This window comes from Leuresthes tenuis, unplaced genomic scaffold (assembly GCF_036924035.1).
Source record: "Leuresthes tenuis unplaced genomic scaffold, fLeuTen1.0.hap1 SCAF_20, whole genome shotgun sequence".
Taxonomy (NCBI): domain Eukaryota; kingdom Metazoa; phylum Chordata; class Actinopteri; order Atheriniformes; family Atherinopsidae; genus Leuresthes; species Leuresthes tenuis.
Genome location: NW_027325374.1, coordinates 31,837,545 through 31,859,509, shown reverse-complemented (window position 1 = coordinate 31,859,509; position 21,965 = coordinate 31,837,545). Strand labels below are relative to the sequence as shown.

General features: G+C 39.0%; 1 protein-coding gene across 7 annotated transcripts in view; it reads right to left on the bottom strand.

The window, feature by feature from the left end:
- LOC140278964 (rho GTPase-activating protein 23-like) overlaps positions 1 to 21,965 on the bottom strand; it is a 101,299-nt gene that overhangs the window by 18,855 nt on the left and 60,479 nt on the right. For 4 of the 7 annotated variants that reach the window (XM_072374104.1, XM_072374101.1, XM_072374107.1 and 1 more), the window contains exons 2-11: positions 20,639 to 20,848; positions 7,666 to 7,696; positions 7,368 to 7,463; positions 5,399 to 5,477; positions 5,245 to 5,305; positions 3,344 to 4,679; positions 2,201 to 2,362; positions 1,525 to 1,633; positions 906 to 945; positions 647 to 784 (exon numbers count right to left, since the gene is read on the bottom strand). In XM_072374104.1, the coding sequence (XP_072230205.1) occupies positions 647 to 784; positions 906 to 945; positions 1,525 to 1,633; positions 2,201 to 2,362; positions 3,344 to 4,679; positions 5,245 to 5,305; positions 5,399 to 5,477; positions 7,368 to 7,463; positions 7,666 to 7,696; positions 20,639 to 20,848 (2,262 nt within the window). The remainder of the gene's footprint in view (positions 1 to 646; positions 785 to 905; positions 946 to 1,524; positions 1,634 to 2,200; positions 2,363 to 3,343; positions 4,680 to 5,244; positions 5,306 to 5,398; positions 5,478 to 7,367; positions 7,464 to 7,665; positions 7,697 to 20,638; positions 20,849 to 21,965) is intronic. The other 3 variants (XM_072374103.1, XM_072374102.1, XM_072374105.1) reach the window with 3 other exon arrangements.

Below are 21,965 nucleotides of genomic sequence, written 5' to 3'. Positions count from 1 at the left end.
ATGTTTTATATGTTATGTCATTTTATGTCTTTATTTTATTCTTTGCACTCATTGAAGTTTGTTGTATTTTAGTTTGACGGTGGTGTCTTATCATCAATAAAGTGGTGCTGTAAAGATAACGACCGAACAACAGCAATTGTAATCTTCTGTAAACCACATTAAAGCCGATTAAATACCATCAGTAAAAGAAATCTTTACTGACGTTAAGAAGAGGTGGAAGTGATACTAACTGTTACTTGCATTGCTGGTGTGAGGGGGTGGCTACGGGGGGACTTGATGGGGAGAGGGCGGCCGAGCTGGATGTTAACGTTAACTCGGCGTCACTCGTAACCGTACTTAATATGTCGGTTTCCTTGTGTTTCTTTGTGAACACAAGGAAACTCTTTGTGGAAACTCCTAATTTGTCATTTGTATATCAATATATAATTTGCAACCCAACTAAAAAGGCAGAATAATGAAAGCAACAGTAAAAAGAAGTGCAGTTTTACCAAATGTAAAAATGAGACATTCATCGGGGAAGCAGAGAAAAACTGAATCTGTTTTATTTGGTAGTTTCAGTTCAGCCTTTATAAATACCCATTTATTTTGTGTGCATGTATTGTTTATGCATTTGGTTCCTGGTAAATATAGAAGCAGCATGCAGTACCTTTCCCTTTTCTGTGAGGATCTGTTTGTAGTGCAGCCAGCCTTCTTTGCGAACATCACTGAAGGTAATAGTTCCCAGCTCAGAGGTGGAGTGGCGCTTCGACCAGGCCACCTCCTGGGCTCGCAGGCTCTCCAGAGACTGAAACACAGCGTAGTGTTATCAAGTAACTTATACTAAATAATCTCTACTTGGGTTTTGGAAAGATAAAATAAATACATGTAATCAGGTCTGATAATTACAACTTATCATAGTCACTCACCCCATCAGTAAAAAAGCTCTTGACCCTTTTTGGTAGTTTACTGAGGAACAGAACACACACATTACAAAAACAAACAGTAGTTTTGCATAAAACAGTGATAACAGTAAGTGACAATCCTAATGTTAGGGTTTGTGGATTTTTAGTTTTTTGTGTTTTCTCGTCTGTTATTTAGTCATTGGTTGTTTTTTGGATTGTAATCTGTTTGTTTAGTATTGATTTGTCTTTTTGTTTATAGATTACTCCTTAGTTGCTCTCTGTTCTTATTCTTAGTTGGCATTTTCCTTCAACACTGCATTCATCACAAACCATGATGAATGACATCATTCTCCACAAACCGTAACAGCTAAACATAAGACACTGACTTATAATGGCTGTAAAATTAAAATGCAGTCTTTACTGATTAACTTAATAATTATTTCTCTTTACTTCAGTCTAAATGAAAGTTAAGTACCACATAGTGAACATGTTCAATATGTGTTTATCTATTACTTACTTACTTATTTAAAACAAAGTTTGACATTGATTTTTTTGTCGTACATACAACATAAAAGATACTAGTACAATTTTTAGGAAAGCATAGATATATTTTAGAAACATTTTTCTCAAGTTCCTCACTCACGAGAAGACACGGCCTTCATCCCTAAAAGTGTTGAGCCCCTCATCGCAGGACTTAGATCTCTCAGTGGTGATGGCCAGCAGGTAAGAAGAGCGACGCCCTTTAATACCGCCTTAAGAGACAAAAGTCGAGTTAGAGTGGGGAAGAGGAGCAAAATGATGAAGATGGTAAAAAGAAAAGAATTGCAGTGCAATGTGGTGACAGTTGAAACAATGGGGGATTAATGTGACATGAGTGCATTGATTAATGGGTTAAACAACATTTGATTTAATTTAAACTAAAGATGTAATTATGAAAATTTTGCACAAGAGCATTTCACATATAAATGTTCAATGGTATGTAGAAAACCCAGACAAAGGGTTAAAAGCGGGATTGACAGACAATATAACGTATATGTTAAACCAGTTCCCTGTTGAGCAGCAGTAGTTGCTCTACTTTTAACTGCATATATGAAGGTGCTTTGACATTATGCTAGTTATGGTTTGCGTCACAGACTGAGTAAGTAATTGAGGCTCATGGGTTTTGTGATATTTAGATCTTACATCTGCAATATCAAGCTAAACACTGTCACTGATATGACCCAAACAAGCGTTTTCTGTGTTGCTAATCCAAACATGTTGGAGACAATGTAGTCTTATGTATATCCTTTAAGTAATTAGAAAGCGTGAGCGAGACTCACTGCAGTCCTGAGAGTGAAGTCGGACAAAGGGGCAGATGGAGAGGTAGGGGGGGACTGAGGTGGAAGAGAGGCTGGCCATATTGGAGGCCAGGGAACTGGACACCACTGAGCAGGCTGGCACATAGCAGGCCTGATGGTCAGTTTTAGGACTGGCTGGTTCATCTGTAAAGCCATCATCATAGGTGAGCAACATGGTGTGAGGGGTGACCAATTAAACACAGACAAGATAAGTTCAGAGTTTCTTGAGATGGGGTTTTAGTACAACAAGTCTCTGAAGCAGAGCTACTGCAGAGGCAGAAATACTCTCATGGTAAACCACAGCTTTATTGAAGGAAGATTATCGATCTGATTAACTTGTACAAAATATTCTGTCTTTATTTAAAGCAAAACTATGTGGCTGACAGGATAATAGCCACGAACATATCTTGATTCAGCTGAAAACAAGTAAGCTGATTGAGATAACGTAGAATGCCACCAAAAAAAGGTACATCAAATGTTTAATGGTAAGGTGCATATGGTAAGTCAGCTTCTTTAATTTTCATGACTACATAGCTGATACGTTTACTTATTCAGTGCTAAAATGTAGCATGGTGCTGTGTTTACATAATATGAGCACCAAAGATTGAAAAAAAACATTATCATCCGTGAGCCACTAGTCACTCTGGTGTACTGAATGTCGAAATAGCTAATATGTAAATACATTCAGATTTGAACAAAAACTTCACAAAAGTCACTTGCTCATTTTTTTTACCATTATAGTAGAGTAAATATTTTAAATATATATATTTTGAAATTGTAAAAGCCAAGTTTTTTTTTTTGTTTACTGCATCATTCCATGAACCATTTTTCAACAATTGATATGTTGAAATGTTCAGTTGTGGTCTACAATCCCAATTGAACGAATTAGAAGATTTGACTAGAACTCTAAAACTAAACAGCACTTACTTATTTTGAGGCTATTGTTTGGCTTGAATGAACAAATTAAACTGGGTATCTTTCTGGACTTGATATCGACAGATAGAAAGGTAGATATATCAATCTCTCTCCATATACTGTATATGTTTACATAGGTATATAAAAAGTTGATAAGATGTGATAGTTTACTCTTTGTGAGTCAATATCTACAGAGAAAAGCTCACAAACCAATAAAGGGAATAGAGGACCCGGAGTCAATTGGATACTGTGCCAGGCTACCATTGGCTCTGTGGGTGGGGCCTCCACCAGGGACAGGTAAGGGTGTTCCACATGAAGAAGTCAGACCAGGTGGCTCTGCTGACTCTATGGGTGCGGTGTTGAATGGATGTAGCAGAGTCTGAACAGGTGTCCATCGGCCTGCTGCTGGCTTCTGCCTTCGGACCACCTCTTGAGTTAAGGACACAGTGGAGATGACCTCTCTGTCGTCCCAAAGCTGGGTTGTCTCCTCCTCTGAAGTTGACAGGGCAGGGGTGGACTGTGCCAATCCCCCAGCACTGTCCCTTCTACTGCCAGGGCTCCAGTTGAACAGGGGGCCATTGTAGCTAGGCTCTCTGAAGGAGGTGGCCTGGTGGAGGAGATGCCCAGTTTTTGTGAAAGAATTGCTATAGCTTTTATAGCCCACCACCTGTTCCTCTTTTAATTGCCTCATCTGGGGCTCAGCTACCTGCTGACCTGACTGCCTATCACTGGGTTGCACTGTGGACGAGGTTATGACGGTGGTTGTTGCTGAGGTTGGGTGTTGATGTTCTGCTGAGGCCTTCTGGTAGTTTTGCTTATTTAATTTAGCCATTTGTGAACTTGGTGACACCAGTGCAGAGGCTTCTGCCAGTGTTTCCACAGAACGCCCATAGTTTTGCTCATACTCAGCATAGGCTGCCAGTAGGCTCTCAGAGCACGACCTGCTACCAGGTTCCGATACACTAGCCCAGCCCTCAAGCCGAGAGGAATCATGGGATGCAGCAGCTGCTTGGTGGTGGTGTAGGAGCGTTTCTCTTCTGTGCTGCTCCACAGAACAAGTGGCTGCAAGAATAGATCTAGGACCAAGTGTCAACCCCAGCTCTTCTAAATGGTCCTGAGATACACTGAAATTGTGGGGGCACATGTGCTCTGCAGCCTTAGCTTGGCCGTAGTACCAGTCTGACAGAGCCTGGTGGCAGAGGGCGTTGGTGTGAGGATGGGCGGACGATGGCAGGCTGCCCTTCCATGGTGGAGGCAGTGTTGCAGAGGCAATGGCAATATTGTGGTTAGCAAAATGAAAGTCAAGTGCACTGATAGCTGATGAGGACCGGCCTCGATGCCGCCTTGATGGGGTAAAATGGCTGCTGGATTCCTCAGGACCCCCTGGTCTGCCAGATGTAGGTTTGGAGGAAGAAGGAGGGCTGAGCTGTGGAGTGGTGGAGCAGGTCTTTGTAGAAGGGTAACAGAGAGGTGGAGGCTCTGGGAGATTGTATGCCTCATCAGTGCATGGCTCATTGCCTTTCAGGTACGCATCCTGTGAGTATGCCTGAGGACAGGAGGGGCAGGCCACAATATGAAACATGAAAGAGCAAAGACAGAAGAATCAGCTAGAAGAAAGAGAGGCAGGTGTAGCATGCACCATCTTATATCCTTTAACAACTTTTATGGTAATTATTACAGTATTGCAAGTGTATCCCAGGTCTACTATTGTTTGGCTGTGTGTATTTTTTATTTCTTAAACTGAATTTATTTGAAACTTAAGTGTAAATAGAGCAGCAATGCATTGCTTTGTATAATCTAAACACTATAAATGCCTCTATGATTAATGCATGAATATAAAATCAAACTTAAAATAACCCTCTGTTAGTTATGTTATGAACAATACTGGCAATCTTAATAATATTCAATGTGTAAACTACTTACATGATAGTGCTATCCTTCCTGTTCATGCAAAGTTACATTGTAATATTAAGATTAACAACTGACTGAAATAATTCAATTAGAAATTTAAGAAAAACTTGATGTGTAACAGTCTTGCTAACTGATAGTTTCACACATTTAGAGGGTGAAAAGGAGGAAAGAAGAGAAAATAGAGGAAAGATCATACTCACACTTACCAACTGCAACACATCCTCATCTTTTGGCATAATAGAGAGCTCCAAAATATTTTCACTACAAAGAAATAAAAGAACCATTTGAGAACATGAGTAATATCACTGACAGTGATGTGGGATGAGGAAAAAAACCAACAAAAAAACCACCCACCTATTTTGGATGAGTGCAATCACCTCAGAGTAAGTTTTCCCCAGAACGCTCTCCCCATTCACCTTCACCAGTCTGTCACCTGAGGCATGCACAAACACATTAAAAAGAAGGGTGAAATAAAGCTGGTCCACACTTACATGGCACGTTTTAACCTTCTACAAAGAGCTTTCAATATGTTTCTTATTAACACAAACACTACCATACAGAATATGCACTCCATATATGCAGCATTTTATATGCTATCACACACTGATACCAGGGGCTATGTGGGGTCCAGTGACATGCCAAAGACATTTTTGCAAAGGGAATGGGGATTGAAATGCTGACCTTCCAATTTGATAGTGATGTTTCTATTACCGAAGCCAATTCTCCTGCTATATACTGTATGGTCACGCAGAAAAGTAATTTTTTTTAAAACATATTTCCAACAAGAAATCCTCTTGTTGAAAATAATAGGTCTTTTAATAAAGGCAAAAAGCAAACGCAAAGAAAACTAGAAAAAGCTGTTCCTGCAAAATAGCAGTGTGAATGCTGGTAAGATAAATGAAAGCATTTGAAACTGCTGAGGAACCTGAAGTGTTGAAAAGAAGTAATTTGAAAGCTGAAAGCCTGTAGTGGAAGGATTTGAAGATAAATAAAAGCAATGGAAGGAGTTTAAGAAGCTAAACAGTTGATGAAAATGGTTGAAACCAGATATCGAAATCTTGGCAGAAAAAAAAAAAAGAAAGAAAATTAAAAACGTTTAAGTCTTCTTGAGTCATTCTAAAATTCTGAAATGTAATGAGGATTGCTGACTCAATGACTGTTATGAAACACCGACAACTGTTATTTAACACCGACAAATGTTATTAAACACTAATAACTTTTTTGTTACTTTTTTGTGTTTTTAAAACTTTAATGCATTTTACAGCTTCAGAGATGGTATATTTATAATTCAAAGTGATAAATAGTTTTGTATTGGCCTTTTTTGTCATCAAGAACCATTGCTCTAAATATGGATGTCATTAACTATACAAAAAGGTCACTACACATCCATGCTTTCTAGATATTCTATGAATGCTTTTAGCAGTAATTGTGCAAAGTTACTGTGCATACCTAGAAAAGCTGTTCCTATGAAACAGTGGTGTGAATGCTGATGTGTATCAGCTCATCCCAGTTGTCATTGGGTGAGAGGTAGGGTACCGCCTGGACAGGTCGCCAGTCCATCACAGGGCCACACACAGACAAACAACCATGCACGCTCACACCTAGGGTCATTTAGAGTCACCAATTAACCTAACAGACATGTTTTTGTCCGGTGGGAGGAAGCCAGAGTACCGACAGAACGTATGCATACACAGGGAGAAAAGGCCCAAGCTGGGATTTAGATAGGTTTAACCATTTTTTGTTGATTTGTTTCTGGTTGGAAACTTTAATGTATTTTACAGCTCCAAACAAGGCATCTTTCAAATTCAAAGTGTTAAACATTTCTGGATTGGCCTTCTCTTCATCAACATCAAGCTTTGTCACAATATTTTACTGTTGTAATAATACAAAAGGTTTAATGTCTTACGAGGCATCTGTTTAATTTGCTGAGCTACCCAACAGAAGTATTATTTTACCAATCATATTACTGCTTCACTTAAAAAAACAACAACTTTAGCTTTAAAAAATGAAAATATGTTGCATACATTACATTCAAACCTCAATATATACTAAATTCAAAATGTACAACACTACATAAAGAAGAGCTTTATTTTGTGAAAATGTTCAAAGTCTTAAACTTTGCAAGGACATGGGAAACCCTGTACAGAAAAAGGCAGTTCCTCCCAGGAACTGGGAGCCAAAAACCGTCTTCATAGAAGTTAGTACTGGCAGTAAACGTCTGTGCCCATAAGCTCTTGATAATATATGCAGATTTGTCATATTAGCTTATCAACATTTTGTTTTCTGTCATTTGGATTTGATCATATTGAGTTTTTGTGTGTACCTTTACACAATCCAGCTTGCTGGGCTGGACCATCTTCTTTCACACTCTTCACAAAGATGGTGTCCATTGGTTCTAAGCGAGATCGCTGACAACCTGCTAAAACATACAGGCATATACATATATATATATATATATACATACACAGAACCTAAAATGGGAAAAATAGCAGCAGTCAGGTCCACCAACATGTAAAAACAAAGTCTTCTGCACACCTATTGTACATGTTTCCTATAACCCATGTCAAAAATTATTGAATCACCACACTTGGAGGATAACAGAGGGAAAATTAATTACTCACCTTTTCCAGTTGTATTACTGTTCTCTTTATCCTGTTGGGGAAACACAGAGCAGTTATCAGTGAGGAGAACCAATGGGAGGCGCTGCAGTCAAGGTCTCCAGAAGACATAAAATTAGCAAACTGTCTCATGCAAACTACATACAGTTCTCAGAGGTGTATGTGTAGTTGTGGGGCCTGAATCACCTTGGAAAATGGTAAGAGTGACTTTCAGTTTAAATATAACCTCTTGAAAGTGCTGATATAATGCTTTTTTACAGCACTGGGCCAAATGATCAGAAAACAAACCCAATGTGCTCTTACTACGTGTGTAGTGATTTAAGAGAATTTGCACATTCACCAATTTTTTTTCATATTTTAAGTTTTCTTTTTCAGGTACGAACAGAATTTACGAGTGATCCAGACCTGTCGTAGGAGTTTCGTAAAATAGTCCGCTGTTATTCGAATCAAGTTTGCTTGACTAATGGTTTTGTGGCAGAATGGCTCCACTCATTTCTATCTCTTCATTTTCGGGTTATTGTAAATCAGGTGGCTTTCCATCTCTGCTCCCCCTCCCACTGTGTCTCGTTAAGCTGTGAGCAATTATCCTCCGTCGTTTTGATCATGGGGCGATGCAGCTGAGATTATATGTGGAGCGGATCATTCACTTCAGGTGTGCCTTCTTACCTCTTCTTGGAGGTAGACGCTATAGCACATGGGAAGCCACACACACAGTGCGGCAGCAAGGCTCCCTTGGCTGCAACTTCCAGCCAGACGATCGGCCGACTTTACCGCAAAAAGAGGGCGCATCAGTTACCACCAACAAGCTACCAATGCCCAACTTTAACTAACATTGCCAGAAACTTACCTAAAAGTATAAAACGCCACGGCATGGCAATATTACGTTACTAATGGTTGCTTCTCTTTCTTTCTTTTGATGGACAGGAGTCATTAGTGCCACTGGTACGAGTGACTGGCTGATTCCGGTGGTGGCAGTTCCCTTCACTTTCCTGTACAGTAGTGCACTTGGTTGTCAATAATTGGAGAAAGGGCTGGCTCAATTTGTGGCATCGGCACCCAGCAGTGGCACTTCTGGTGGCAGCGCCAGCCCCTAATGGGTGTTTTTTTACGTGTGGTGTAACATAAGGATCATTCCCCCTCAGTAATTCATCTCTGCCGGTGAGCCACCGGCTTGAGCAACCTAAGCAAACTGATTAACGCTTAATCAGGGGCCTTCCTTTTTAGATGGTGCAATATTGCATCGACTGTAGATGTTATTGAACACTTGTGTGATTTGTATTTTAAGAAAAAACAGTTTATTGATAATAAACTTTGTATTTTTTTGTCTCCTAGGTGGCCTTGTTGGTCGACAATAGTAAAGCAAATCAGATTACCCTCATAGCATTGCCACAGATTTTATTACTTTGAGGCAATCATAAATAAATATATACATTATACCCCATAATTATGCTGACATTATTCTGTTTGACTTAAATTATGCACTAATTGAAGGTTAATTTGACTCTGTATATAACAAGGTCAATGGGAAGTGTAACCAGCGGCTGACTTGCTAGTTTTTGCATCAGGCTCTTGGAAGAGAGCGTGTATTCCAAGACCGTGTAGATATCCTTGCGGAGACAAACGAATGACTGATGTTGCGATTTATATTGCCAAGGACTGAGCTGCTGCAAATATGCAGCTTGCTAGAGCCACAACTCCAGAGAGACATCACGCCACGGGGCTGCACGGTGGTGTGGTGGTTAGCACCATCACCTCACAGCAAGAGGGTTTCAGGTTCGATCCCTGCCTGGTGCCTTTCTGTGTGGAGTTTGCATGTTCTCCCCGTGCATGCGTGGGTTTTCTCCGGGTACTCCAGCTTCCTCCCACCATCCAAAAAACATGCATGTCAGGTTAATTGGTGACTCCAAATTGTCCGTAGAAGTGAGTGTGAGCGTGCATGGTTGTTTGTCTCGTTTGTCTCTATGTGGCCCTGTGATGGACTGGCGACCTGTCCAGGGTGTACCCTGCCTTTCGCCCGATGACTGCTGGGATAGGCTCCAGCCCACCCGCTACCCGATTAACGGACTGTCGGTATAGAAAATGGATGGATGGATTATTCTGTTTGACTTAAATTATGCACTAATTGAAGGTTAATTTGACTCTGTATATAACAAGGTCAATGGGAAGTGTAACCAGCGGCTGACTTGCTAGTTTTTGCATCAGGCTCTTGGAAGAGAGCGTGTATTCCGAGACCACACGGTCCGAGACCACACGGTCTCGGAATACACGCTCTCTTCCAAGATATCCTTGCGGAGACAAACGAATGACTGATGTTGCGATTTATATTGCCAAGGACTGAGCTGCTGCAAATATGCAGCTTGCTAGAGCCACAACTCCAGAGAGACATCACGCCAATCAAACCCAATTCCATCACACATCCAGGTCCTCACCACCCTTGGATCTTTGGCCACGGGAACCTTTCAGAGGGAGATTGGAGACAAACGGGTGTGTCCCAGTCCTCTGAGTCGTGCGCTCCTCTTGGTCATCAAAGCTCTCATCAGTTTATTACCCATGGTACATCAAATTCCCATACACCGCTGTCGAACAAGTACAAAGTAAAAGGGACTTTCATGCCATGGCTGGACTGCCAAATGTAGACGGAGCAATAGACTCCTCACATAAGCATCAAAGCACATGTGCCATTGCATGAGGCCCATTGTTCTTTAGTGCATTTTGATCTCATTTATGATTGTGGTGCAGCCTCTCTCATCAGCTTGACTTACACACTGCATTAAAGCTGAGGAGATGATAGTGGAAACAGTGAGAAAGGTGAAAAATAAGATTTACCTTACACTCATTCCTGGAAGTGCCACAGAAGTATCATTACTAAGAAGCTAATTAGAGTCAACATGTAGGTAAAAAAAAGCTTTCACATCACATGGGCTTTCATGCACAGCCTCTCAGGTAATACCTTCTCAGGTTATTAAACAACAAAATCTTTTTTGCGATAACAAACCGACAAAGTTTGAATTTGTTCATGATTTTTATTGAATCCAAACCACTTCCACATCACAGATATGGTGGGACCTCTTTTCGTCGGCTACTTTTAGAGTCTGGGAGGATAACGCGAGTTCAGTCTGTCTTACCCCTGCATTAGCGGATCTGTACTTTATGCTTACCCTCAAAATCCACCGGGACCCTCCTCAGTGCGTCGCGTGAGCATTGCGTCACCATTCAAGTCGATGTATCAACCTCCACCGGCTCTGTAGTGCTCAGTTTCATATGCATCCTGGACACGTCTCAACGCTCGGCCGTGCGGGCATTACACCTCTGTTCTATTTTTGACAGAGACTCGAGCCACACAAGTCATGCTTAGTTTATACTCCTCCATAATGTTGACGTGTCGACGTGACGTCATCATTGAGAATTTGAAGTTATGCGTCAAGGGAACACGTTGCTCTGCAATTCACCATGCCGGTAGGGGTGTGTGGCTGTGTGTTTGTGTGGTTTCAGGGGTTATGGCCGAATCCTTGCTTTTTCTTCCGGTCACGGTTAACAACAGTAATCGAGGTGGAGAAGGTGTATTTGAAGTTGGAGCTCATCAATATTGAAGAACAGATGCTTAAATTGCTAATGTTGAAGCGCAGGCGACAAAGAAGACATTTGCGTAAGTGGTCTGTACGACCACTAAACCGGCCGAGGCTGGGAATGGGTGAATTTACAACACTGGTTGTGAATTTACAGGTTTGAATTTACAACCTGGATGAACAAATGCACTTTTGATATTTTCAAATGTCAACAAGCATCTTTGCTGCATACAGCCATTAAGACCGAATTTTTTGGAGGTGCACGTCAGGCTACGGCGTAGGGGTCCATGTCGACGTAGTAGCTACGACGTAGCTTAAAACTGTATTTTAAACAGTCAGAACACAGACACCAAGCTTTCATTCACGTAGCTTATAACTGTATTTTAAACAGTCAGAACACAGACACCAAGCTTTCATTCATGTAGCTTATAACTGTATTTTAAACAGTCAGAACACAGACACCAAGCTTTCATTCACGTAGCTTATAACTGTATTTTAAACAGTCAGAACACAGACACCAAGCTTTCATTCACGTAGCTTAAAACTGTATTTTAAACAGTCAGAACACAGACACCAAGCTTTCATTCATGTAGCTTATAACTGTATTTTAAACAGTCAGTATACAGACACAAAGCTTTCATTCACGTAGCTTATAACTGTATTTTAAACAGTCAGTACACAGACACAAAGCTTTCATTCACGTAGCTTATAACTGTATTTTAAACAGTCAGTATACAGACACCAAGCTTTCATTCACGTAGCTTATAACTGTATTTTAAACAGTCAGAACACAGACACCAAGCTTTCATTCACGTAGCTTATAACTGTATTTTAAACAGTCAGTATACAGACACCAAGCTTTAATTCATGTAGCTTATAACTGTATTTTAAACAGTCAGAACACAGACACCAAGCTTTAATTCACGTAGCTTATAACTGTATTTTAAACAGTCAGTATACAGACACCAAGCTTTCATTCACGTAGCTTATAACTGTATTTTAAACAGTCAGTACACAGACACAAAGCTTTCATTCACGTAGCTTATAACTGTATTTTAAACAGTCAGTATACAGACACAAAGCTTTCATTCACGTAGCTTATAACTGTATTTTAAACAGTCAGTATACAGACACAAAGCTTTCATTCACGTAGCTTATAACTGTATTTTAAACAGTCAGTACACAGACACCAAGCTTTCATTCAGGTAGCTTATAACTGTATTTTAAATAGTCAGTATACAGACACCAAGCTTTCATTCACGTAGCTTATAACTGTATTTTAAACAGTCAGTATACAGACACAAAGCTTTCATTCACGTAGCTTATAACTGTATTTTAAACAGTCAGTACACAGACACAAAGCTATCATTCTTGTAGCTTATAACTGTATTTTAAACAGTCAGTATACAGACACAAAGCTTTCATTCACGTAGCTTATAACTGTATTTTAAACAGTCAGTATACAGACGCCAAGCTTTAATTCACGTAGCTTATAACTGTATTTTAAACAGTCAGTATACAGACACCAAGCTTTCATTCATGTAGCTTATAACTGTATTTTAAACAGTCAGTACACAGACACGAAGCTTTCATTCACTTAGCTTATAACTATTTTAAACAGTTAGTACACAGACACAAAGCTTTCATTCATGTAGCTTATAACTGTATTTTAAACAGTCAGTATACAGACGCCAAGCTTTAATTCACGTAGCTTATAACTGTATTTTAAACAGTCAGTATACAGACACCAAGCTTTCATTCACGTAGCTTATAACTGTATTTTAAACAGTCAGTATACAGACACCAAGCTTTCATTCACGTAGCTTATAACTGTATTTTAAACAGTCAGTATACAGACACCAAGCTTTCATTCACGTAGCTTATAACTGTATTTTAAACAGTCAGTACACAGACACAAAGCTTTCATTCTTGTAGCTTATAACTGTATTTTAAAGTCAGTACACAGACACAAAGCTTTCATTCACGTAGCTTATAACTGTATTTTAAACAGTCAGAACACAGACACCAAGCTTTAATTCACGTAGCTTATAACTGTATTTTAAACAGTCAGTATACAGACACCAAGCTTTCATTCACGTAGCTTATAACTGTATTTTAAACAGTCAGTATACAGACACAAAGCTTTCATTCACGTAGCTTATAACTGTATTTTAAACAGTCAGAACACAGACACCAAGCGTTCATTCACGTAGCTTATAACTGTATTTTAAACAGTCAGTACACAGACACAAAGCTTTCATTCACGTAGCTTATAACTGTATTTTAAACAGTCAGTACACAGACACAAAGCTTTCATTCACGTAGCTTATAACTGTATTTTAAACAGTCAGTATACAGACACCAAGCTTTAATTCATGTAGCTTATAACTGTATTTTAAACAGTCAGAACACAGACACCAAGCTTTAATTCTTGTAGCTTATAACTGTATTTTAAAGTCAGTACACAGACACCAAGCTTTGATTCATGTAGCTTATAACTGTATTTTAAACAGTCAGTATACAGACACAAAGCTTTCATTCATGTAGCTTATAACTGTATTTTAAACAGTCAGTATACAGACACCAAGCTTTCATTCACATAGCTTATAACTGTATTTTAAACAGTCAGAACACAGACACCAAGCTTTAAATCACGTAGCTTATAACTGTATTTTAAACAGTCAGTATACAGACACCAAGCTTTAATTCATGTAGCTTATAACTGTATTTTAAACAGTCAGTATACAGACACCAAGCTTTCATTCACGTAGCTTATAACTGTATTTTAAACAGTCAGAACACAGACACCAAGCGTTCATTCACGTAGCTTATAACTGTATTTTAAACAGTCAGTACACAGACACAAAGCTTTCATTCACGTAGCTTATAACTGTATTTTAAACAGTCAGTACACAGACACAAAGCTTTCATTCACGTAGCTTATAACTGTATTTTAAACAGTCAGTATACAGACACAAAGCTTTCATTCACGTAGCTTATAACTATATTTTAAACAGTCAGTATACAGACACCAAGCTTTAATTCATGTAGCTTATAACTGTATTTTAAACAGTCAGTATACAGACACCAAGCTTTCATTCACGTAGCTTATAACTGTATTTTAAACAGTCAGAACACAGACACCAAGCGTTCATTCACGTAGCTTATAACTGTATTTTAAACAGTCAGTACACAGACACAAAGCTTTCATTCACGTAGCTTATAACTGTATTTTAAACAGTCAGTATACAGACACCAAGCTTTAATTCATGTAGCTTATAACTGTATTTTAAACAGTCAGAACACAGACACCAAGCTTTAATTCTTGTAGCTTATAACTGTATTTTAAAGTCAGTACACAGACACCAAGCTTTAATTCATGTAGCTTATAACTGTATTTTAAACAGTCAGTATACAGACACAAAGCTTTCATTCATGTAGCTTATAACTGTATTTTAAACAGTCAGTATACAGACACCAAGCTTTCATTCACGTAACTTATAACTGTATTTTAAACAGTCAGTACACAGACACAAAGCTTTCATTCTTGTAGCTTATAACTGTATTTTAAACAGTCAGTACACAGACACAAAGCTTTCATTCTTGTAGCTTATAACTGTATTTTAAACAGTCAGTACACAGACACAAAGCTTTCATTCACGTAGCTTATAACTGTATTTTAAACAGTCAGAACACAGACACCAAGCTTTAAATCACGTAGCTTATAACTGTATTTTAAAGTCAGTACACAGACACAAAGCTTTCATTCACGTAGCTTATAACTGTATTTTAAACAGTCAGAACACAGACACCAAGCTTTAATTCACGTAGCTTATAACTGTATTTTAAACAGTCAGTATACAGACACCAAGCTTTCATTCACGTAGCTTATAACTGTATTTTAAACAGTCAGTATACAGACACCAAGCTTTCATTCACGTAGCTTATAACTGTATTTTAAACAGTCAGAACACAGACACCAAGCTTTCATTCACGTAGCTTATAACTGTATTTTAAACAGTCAGTATACAGACACCAAAATTTCATTCACGTAGCTTATAACTGTATTTTAAACAGTCAGTATACAGACACAAAGCTTTCATTCACGTAGCTTATAACTGTATTTTAAACAGTCAGTATACAGACACAAAGCTTTCATTCACTTAGCTTATAACTGTATTTTAAACAGTCAGTACACAGACACAAAGCTTTCATTCACGTAGCTTATAACTGTATTTTAAACAATCAGAACACAGACACCAAGCTTTCATTCAGGTAGCTTATAACTGTATTTTAAACAGTCAGTATACAGACACAAAGCTTTCATTCACTTAGCTTATAACTGTATTTTAAACAGTCAGTACACAGACACAAAGCTTTCATTCACGTAGCTTATAACTGTATTTTAAACAGTCAGAACACAGACACCAAGCTTTCATTCACGTAGCTTATAACTGTATTTTAAATAGTCAGAACACAGACACCAAGCTTTCATTCATGTAACTTATAACTGTATTTTAAACAGTCAGTACACAGACACAAAGCTTTCATTAACGTAGCTTATAACTGTATTTTAAACAGTCAGTACACAGACACCAAGCTTTCATTCACGTAGCTTATAACTGTATTTTAAACAGTCAGTATACAGACACCAAGCTTTCATTCACGTAGCTTATAACTGTATTTTAAACAGTCAGAGCAGACACAAAGCGTTCATTCGTGTAGCTTATAACTGTATTTTAAACAGTCAGTATACAGACACAAAGCTTTCATTCACGTAGCTTATAACTATTTTAAACAGTCAGTACACAGACACAAAGCTTTCATTCATGTAGCTTATAACTGTATTTTAAACAGTCAGTACACAGACACAAAGCTTTCATTCACGTAGCTTATAACTATTTTAAACAGTCAGTACACAGACACAAAGCTTTCATTCATGTAGCTTATAACTGTATTTTAAACAGTCAGAGCACAGACACCAAGCGTTCATTCATGTAGCTTATAACTGTATTTTAAACAGTCAGTATACAGACACAAAGCTTTCATTCACTTAGCTTATAACTGTATTTTAAACAGTCAGTACACAGACACCAAGCTTTCATTCACGTAGCTTATAACTGTATTTTAAACAGTCAGTACACAGACACCAAGCTTTAATTCTTGTAGCTTATAACTGTATTTTAAACAGTCAGTATACAGACACCAAGCTTTCATTCACGTAGCTTATAACTGTATTTTAAATAGTCAGTACAGACACAAAGCTTTCATTCACGTAGCTTATAACTGTATTTTAAATAGTCAGAACACAGACACCAAGCTTTCATTCACGTAGCTTATAACTGTATTTTAAACAGTCAGAACACAGACACAAAGCTTTCATTCACGTAGCTTATAACTGTATTTTAAACAGTCAGTACACAGACACAAAGCTTTCATTCACGTAGCTTATAACTGTATTTTAAACAGTCAGAACACAGACACCAAGCTTTAATTCACGTAGCTTATAACTGTATTTTAAACAGTCAGTATACAGACACCAAGCTTTAATTCACGTAGCTTATAACTGTATTTTAAACAGTCAGTATACAGACACCAAGCTTTCATTCATGTAGCTTATAACTGTATTTTAAACAGTCAGTACACAGACACGAAGCTTTCATTCACTTAGCTTATAACTATTTTAAACAGTTAGTACACAGACACAAAGCTTTCATTCATGTAGCTTATAACTGTATTTTAAACAGTCAGTATACAGACACCAAGCTTTCATTCACGTAGCTTATAACTGTATTTTAAACAGTCAGTACACAGACACAAAGCTTTCATTCTTGTAGCTTATAACTGTATTTTAAAGTCAGTACACAGACACAAAGCTTTCATTCACGTAGCTTATAACTGTATTTTAAACAGTCAGAACACAGACACCAAGCTTTAATTCACGTAGCTTATAACTGTATTTTAAACAGTCAGTATACAGACACCAAGCTTTCATTCACGTAGCTTATAACTGTATTTTAAACAGTCAGTATACAGACACAAAGCTTTCATTCACGTAGCTTATAACTGTATTTTAAACAGTCAGAACACAGACACCAAGCGTTCATTCACGTAGCTTATAACTGTATTTTAAACAGTCAGTACACAGACACAAAGCTTTCATTCACGTAGCTTATAACTGTATTTTAAACAGTCAGTACACAGACACAAAGCTTTCATTCACGTAGCTTATAACTGTATTTTAAACAGTCAGTATACAGACACAAAGCTTTCATTCACATAGCTTATAACTGTATTTTAAACAGTCAGAACACAGACACCAAGCTTTCATTCATGTAGCTTATAACTGTATTTTAACCAGTCAGTATACAGACACCAAGCTTTCATTCACATAGCTTATAACTGTATTTTAAACAGTCAGTATACAGACACCAAGCTTTCATTCACGTAGCTTATAACTGTATTTTAAACAGTCAGAACACAGACACCAAGTTTTCATTCATGTAGCTTATAACTGTATTTTAAACAGTCAGTACACAGACACCAAGCTTTCATTCACGTAGCTTATAACTGTATTTTAAACAGTCAGTATACAGACACCAAGCTTTCATTCAAGTAGCTTATAACTGTATTTTAAACAGTCAGAACACAGACACCAAGTTTTCATTCATGTAGCTTATAACTGTATTTTAAACAGTCAGTACACAGACACCAAGCTTTAATTCACGTAGCTTATAACTGTATTTTAAACAGTCAGTATACAGACACCAAGCTTTCATTCACGTAGCTTATAACTGTATTTTAAACAGTCAGTATACAGACACCAAGCTTTAATTCATGTAGCTTATAACTGTATTTTAAACAGTCAGTACACAGACACAAAGCTTTCATTCAAGTAGCTTATAACTGTATTTTAAACAGTCAGTACACAGACACCAAGCTTTCATTCACGTAGCTTATAACTGTATTTTAAACAGTCAGTATACAGACACCAAGCTTTAATTCATGTAGCTTATAACTGTATTTTAAACAGTCAGTACACAGACACAAAGCTTTCATTCATGTAGCTTATAACTGTATTTTAAACAATCAGAACACAGACACCAAGCTTTCATTCATGTAGCTTATAACCAAAAACACGACGCTCACGCAACGCGCCGTGGACGGGCCCAATGGATTTTAGGGTTAGTTTCTTTCCCCAGTGTGCTGATAGGTCACTGTATATTATTTTCCTTTTTGGTTTTCTTTACTGTTAGCAACCAGCTTAGAGGTGCTACATCCGACCAGTGGACAGGAGAATTCTGAGGGATATAAAGCTGGCTCTGTAGATAGACTCATGCAGATTATGTAGGAGGGAGCAGGGCTTTGCCACTGCTCACATATTATTTAGGCTCAGAATGTTCTCTGTCAAGGTGATAACCGAAGATGTTGTGGCAATCAGACACAGTGGTGCCGGACAGAGATTGTGTTTTGACCACATACGCACAGAATGTTATCACCAAGTTTAAGAGGATCTCATAAGCTGCTGTCATTGGGAATTCCTTGCATGCTGCCATGTAATATGATTCTATGAAGTTCATGTTAATAAATTCTCCATAAGGGGCTGCAAAGGTCGTCCTTCTACATGCCCGCCCGTCCTACTACATGCTCGCTGGACTCCGTCCCTACTAATCTTCTCCAATCCATTACTCCTACTGTAACTGCAGCAGTCATGCATGTGATTAATGCTTCACTGACATCGGGCACATTTCCTACCACATTCAAGCAAGCTCAGGTTACACCGCTGCTCAAGAAACCTTCCCTCCCTCCAACTCATGTGGAGAATTATTGGCCGGTCTCTCTCCTCCCGTTTCTGTCTAAAATCATTGAAAGGGCAGTCTTTAAGCAGGTCGATTACCTCTCACATAACAACCTCCTTGACCCAAACCAATCTGGGTTTAAAAGTGGACACTCTACCGAAACGGCTCTGTTAACTGTGACAGAAGCCTTAAAAGAAGCCAGAGCGACAGCTAAGTCGTCTGTACTTATCCTGCTCAACTTATCAGCTGCATTTGACACTGTCAACCACAGTATCCTTTTGTCCATACTCTCTAGCATGGGCATCACAGGGAGAGCACACTCCCGGTTTGAATCATACCTCACTGGTCGGTCCTTCAAAGTATCCTGGCTTGGTCACACTTCTGCAGCGTACCACCTCGCCACAGGGGTCCCCCAAGGCCCAGTACTGGGACCTCTTCTCTTTGCCATATACACCAACTCACTGGGACAGATCATCCGATCACCTGGCTTCTCATACCAATGTTATGCTGATGATACCCAGCTCTATCTGTCATTCCCACCTGATGACCACACGGTCTCAGCACGAATCTCAGACTGTCTCTCTGACATATTAACATGGATGAAAGCCCATCACCTCCAACTTAACCTCCCAAAAACTGAACTGCTAGTCTTCCCAGCCAAACCAACCATACAACACAGCATCTGCATCCAAACCGAATCCCTATCTCTTGCTCCATCACAGGTTGCTAGAAACTTGGGTGTCATGATTGATGACCAACTAACCTTCAAAGATCACGTTACCTCGGTTGCTCATTCGTGCCGCTTTGCATTACTAAACATAAGAAAGATCAGACCATACCTAACCCAACATGCCACCCAACTCCTGGTGCAGGCCATGGTCATCTCCCGCCTTGACTACTGCAATGCTCTCCTAACTGGTCTCCAAGCCTGCGCTGTGAAACCTCTGCAGATGGTCCAGAACTCCACTGGCTACCCTTAGCCGCCCGCATCAAATTCAAGTCACTGATGTTAGCCTACAAAGTGCTTAATGGGATCTACTGGAATGCTCTTGCAAAGGCTTATGTCACAACTTGGTCCCTCCGTTCGTCCTAGGATTGTCATCTAGCAGTGCCGACACCACGCCTAAGACAATCCAAACTCTTTTCATGTGTCGTTCAACGATGATGGAATGACCTACCGAGCGCTACCAGAACAGGGGCGTCCCAGTCTATCTTCAAGAAACTCTTGAAAACCCAGCTCTTCAGAGAGCACCTCCTATCCTAGCACTTACCTTGTACTTACCTACCCCCTCTATCTTTGCACTTTATCTTTCTGCACTTCTTTCTATGCCTGCACCCTATCTCTACTCTGTCACCTCTGACAGAGTCAGACTGGTGGGTTCCTTCTATGTAGTTTATTGTTAGCTTTTTATATAGCTTGTTATATCTTCATTTGTAAGTCGCTTTGGATAAAAGTGATGAAGCAAATATGATCCTGGTTTATAATCTAAGACTTTAATGACAGAAAAGATTGTAAAATTAAACTGTAAGTTAGAGTTTGAAATTGCTCTAATTTGTTAAGTTTCAAACATATGAGAGGCTCCAGGTCATACCTCATACCTCAGGTCTCACCTGAGAGCATTCGGTTTCCTTGAGGCTGTGGAGAGATGATTCTGGTGGGTAGACAATGAAGTGGCGCAATGTGAAGCCAAATCCCTGGGAATTCTTTTGGAGAAAAAGAGTCCGAGGGCCCTGCCACAGCATGCCCTCCACTTCACCCGATGACAGCGGCCGGCGTCTGTTCTCACTGGACGACCCCATGCCATGTCTCCGCCCTTTAGCCTATTGATAATAGAAGATGGGGAAAAGGTAAACATCAGTAACATGTAACTTTCCTTTTCCTTTTAACACAAATTAAATCGTACCATGTGAATGTATATTGCAAGTATAATTTTTCATGCACTTCTGTGCATGACTGTGGTTTCAGCTACAATTGAATACAGTTAAAGGAAGTGTGAGTGGGTGGATGTGGGCGTATGTGCTTTATTGAGAGGGCTCAGCCAATATGTGACTAGGGTAGAATTCCACCAATGCCAGGAATTTCCCAGAGACTACCTTTTCCAAAGAGGAAATGTTACTATCACAAACAGCCACACTTATAGTCACGTTTATTGCATCCAGCCAACAATTGACAAGTTAAAAATACATACTGTCTTTAAAGCTGTGGAACAACAGGAACTTATTTAGACTTATGAAAACAGATCTGGAAAATCAGATGAACAATAGACAAAAGAAGTACACGCTTGCACAGAGTATGATTAATAACATCCACCAGTACTTCTATGAGGCTCAGAAGGTGAGAATTAAACCAGTATTTTGATACAAACAGGATATTTTCGCCACTGAGCACAACTACTATGTTATCCAATATGATTTTTAAACTTCATCAAGTTAATTGACTACTTTTGTACAGACCATTTACATTTAACAGTGCCCAAATGTTTTTGCAGTAGGAGTTGTAGCAATCCAAACTCTAGCATACACTCTAGCATACACTCTGTGTGAGACTCATGGTGTAAAGTAGCTATGAGTTTGTATCATCACGTGAGTCCAGTATGCTACTTCTAGTGTAAAATCATTTGGGTTTTTAAAGAACTGGTAAAGCACAATAACAATACAGTCTATTTTCAATTTTTAATAATCTGTTACTTTGTTCAGCTCTGCTTTGGTCAGAATGTCAGATAAGCACTTAATAAAGTTTGACATTCAAGTACTCAATCTTAGCAAACTTAAACAATCAGCGCTGTAGACTAAAAGAAAAAGCGAGTAAACTGCCTGAACAGCTGGTCTGTGACAATGATGACTTATGTTGGGAGTCAGCACCTATATCCTGAAAGAGCTTCCCAACCAGGCTGAGTTCAGGTCAGATCTGTTCAAGATGGTACGAGGAGATAGCAAG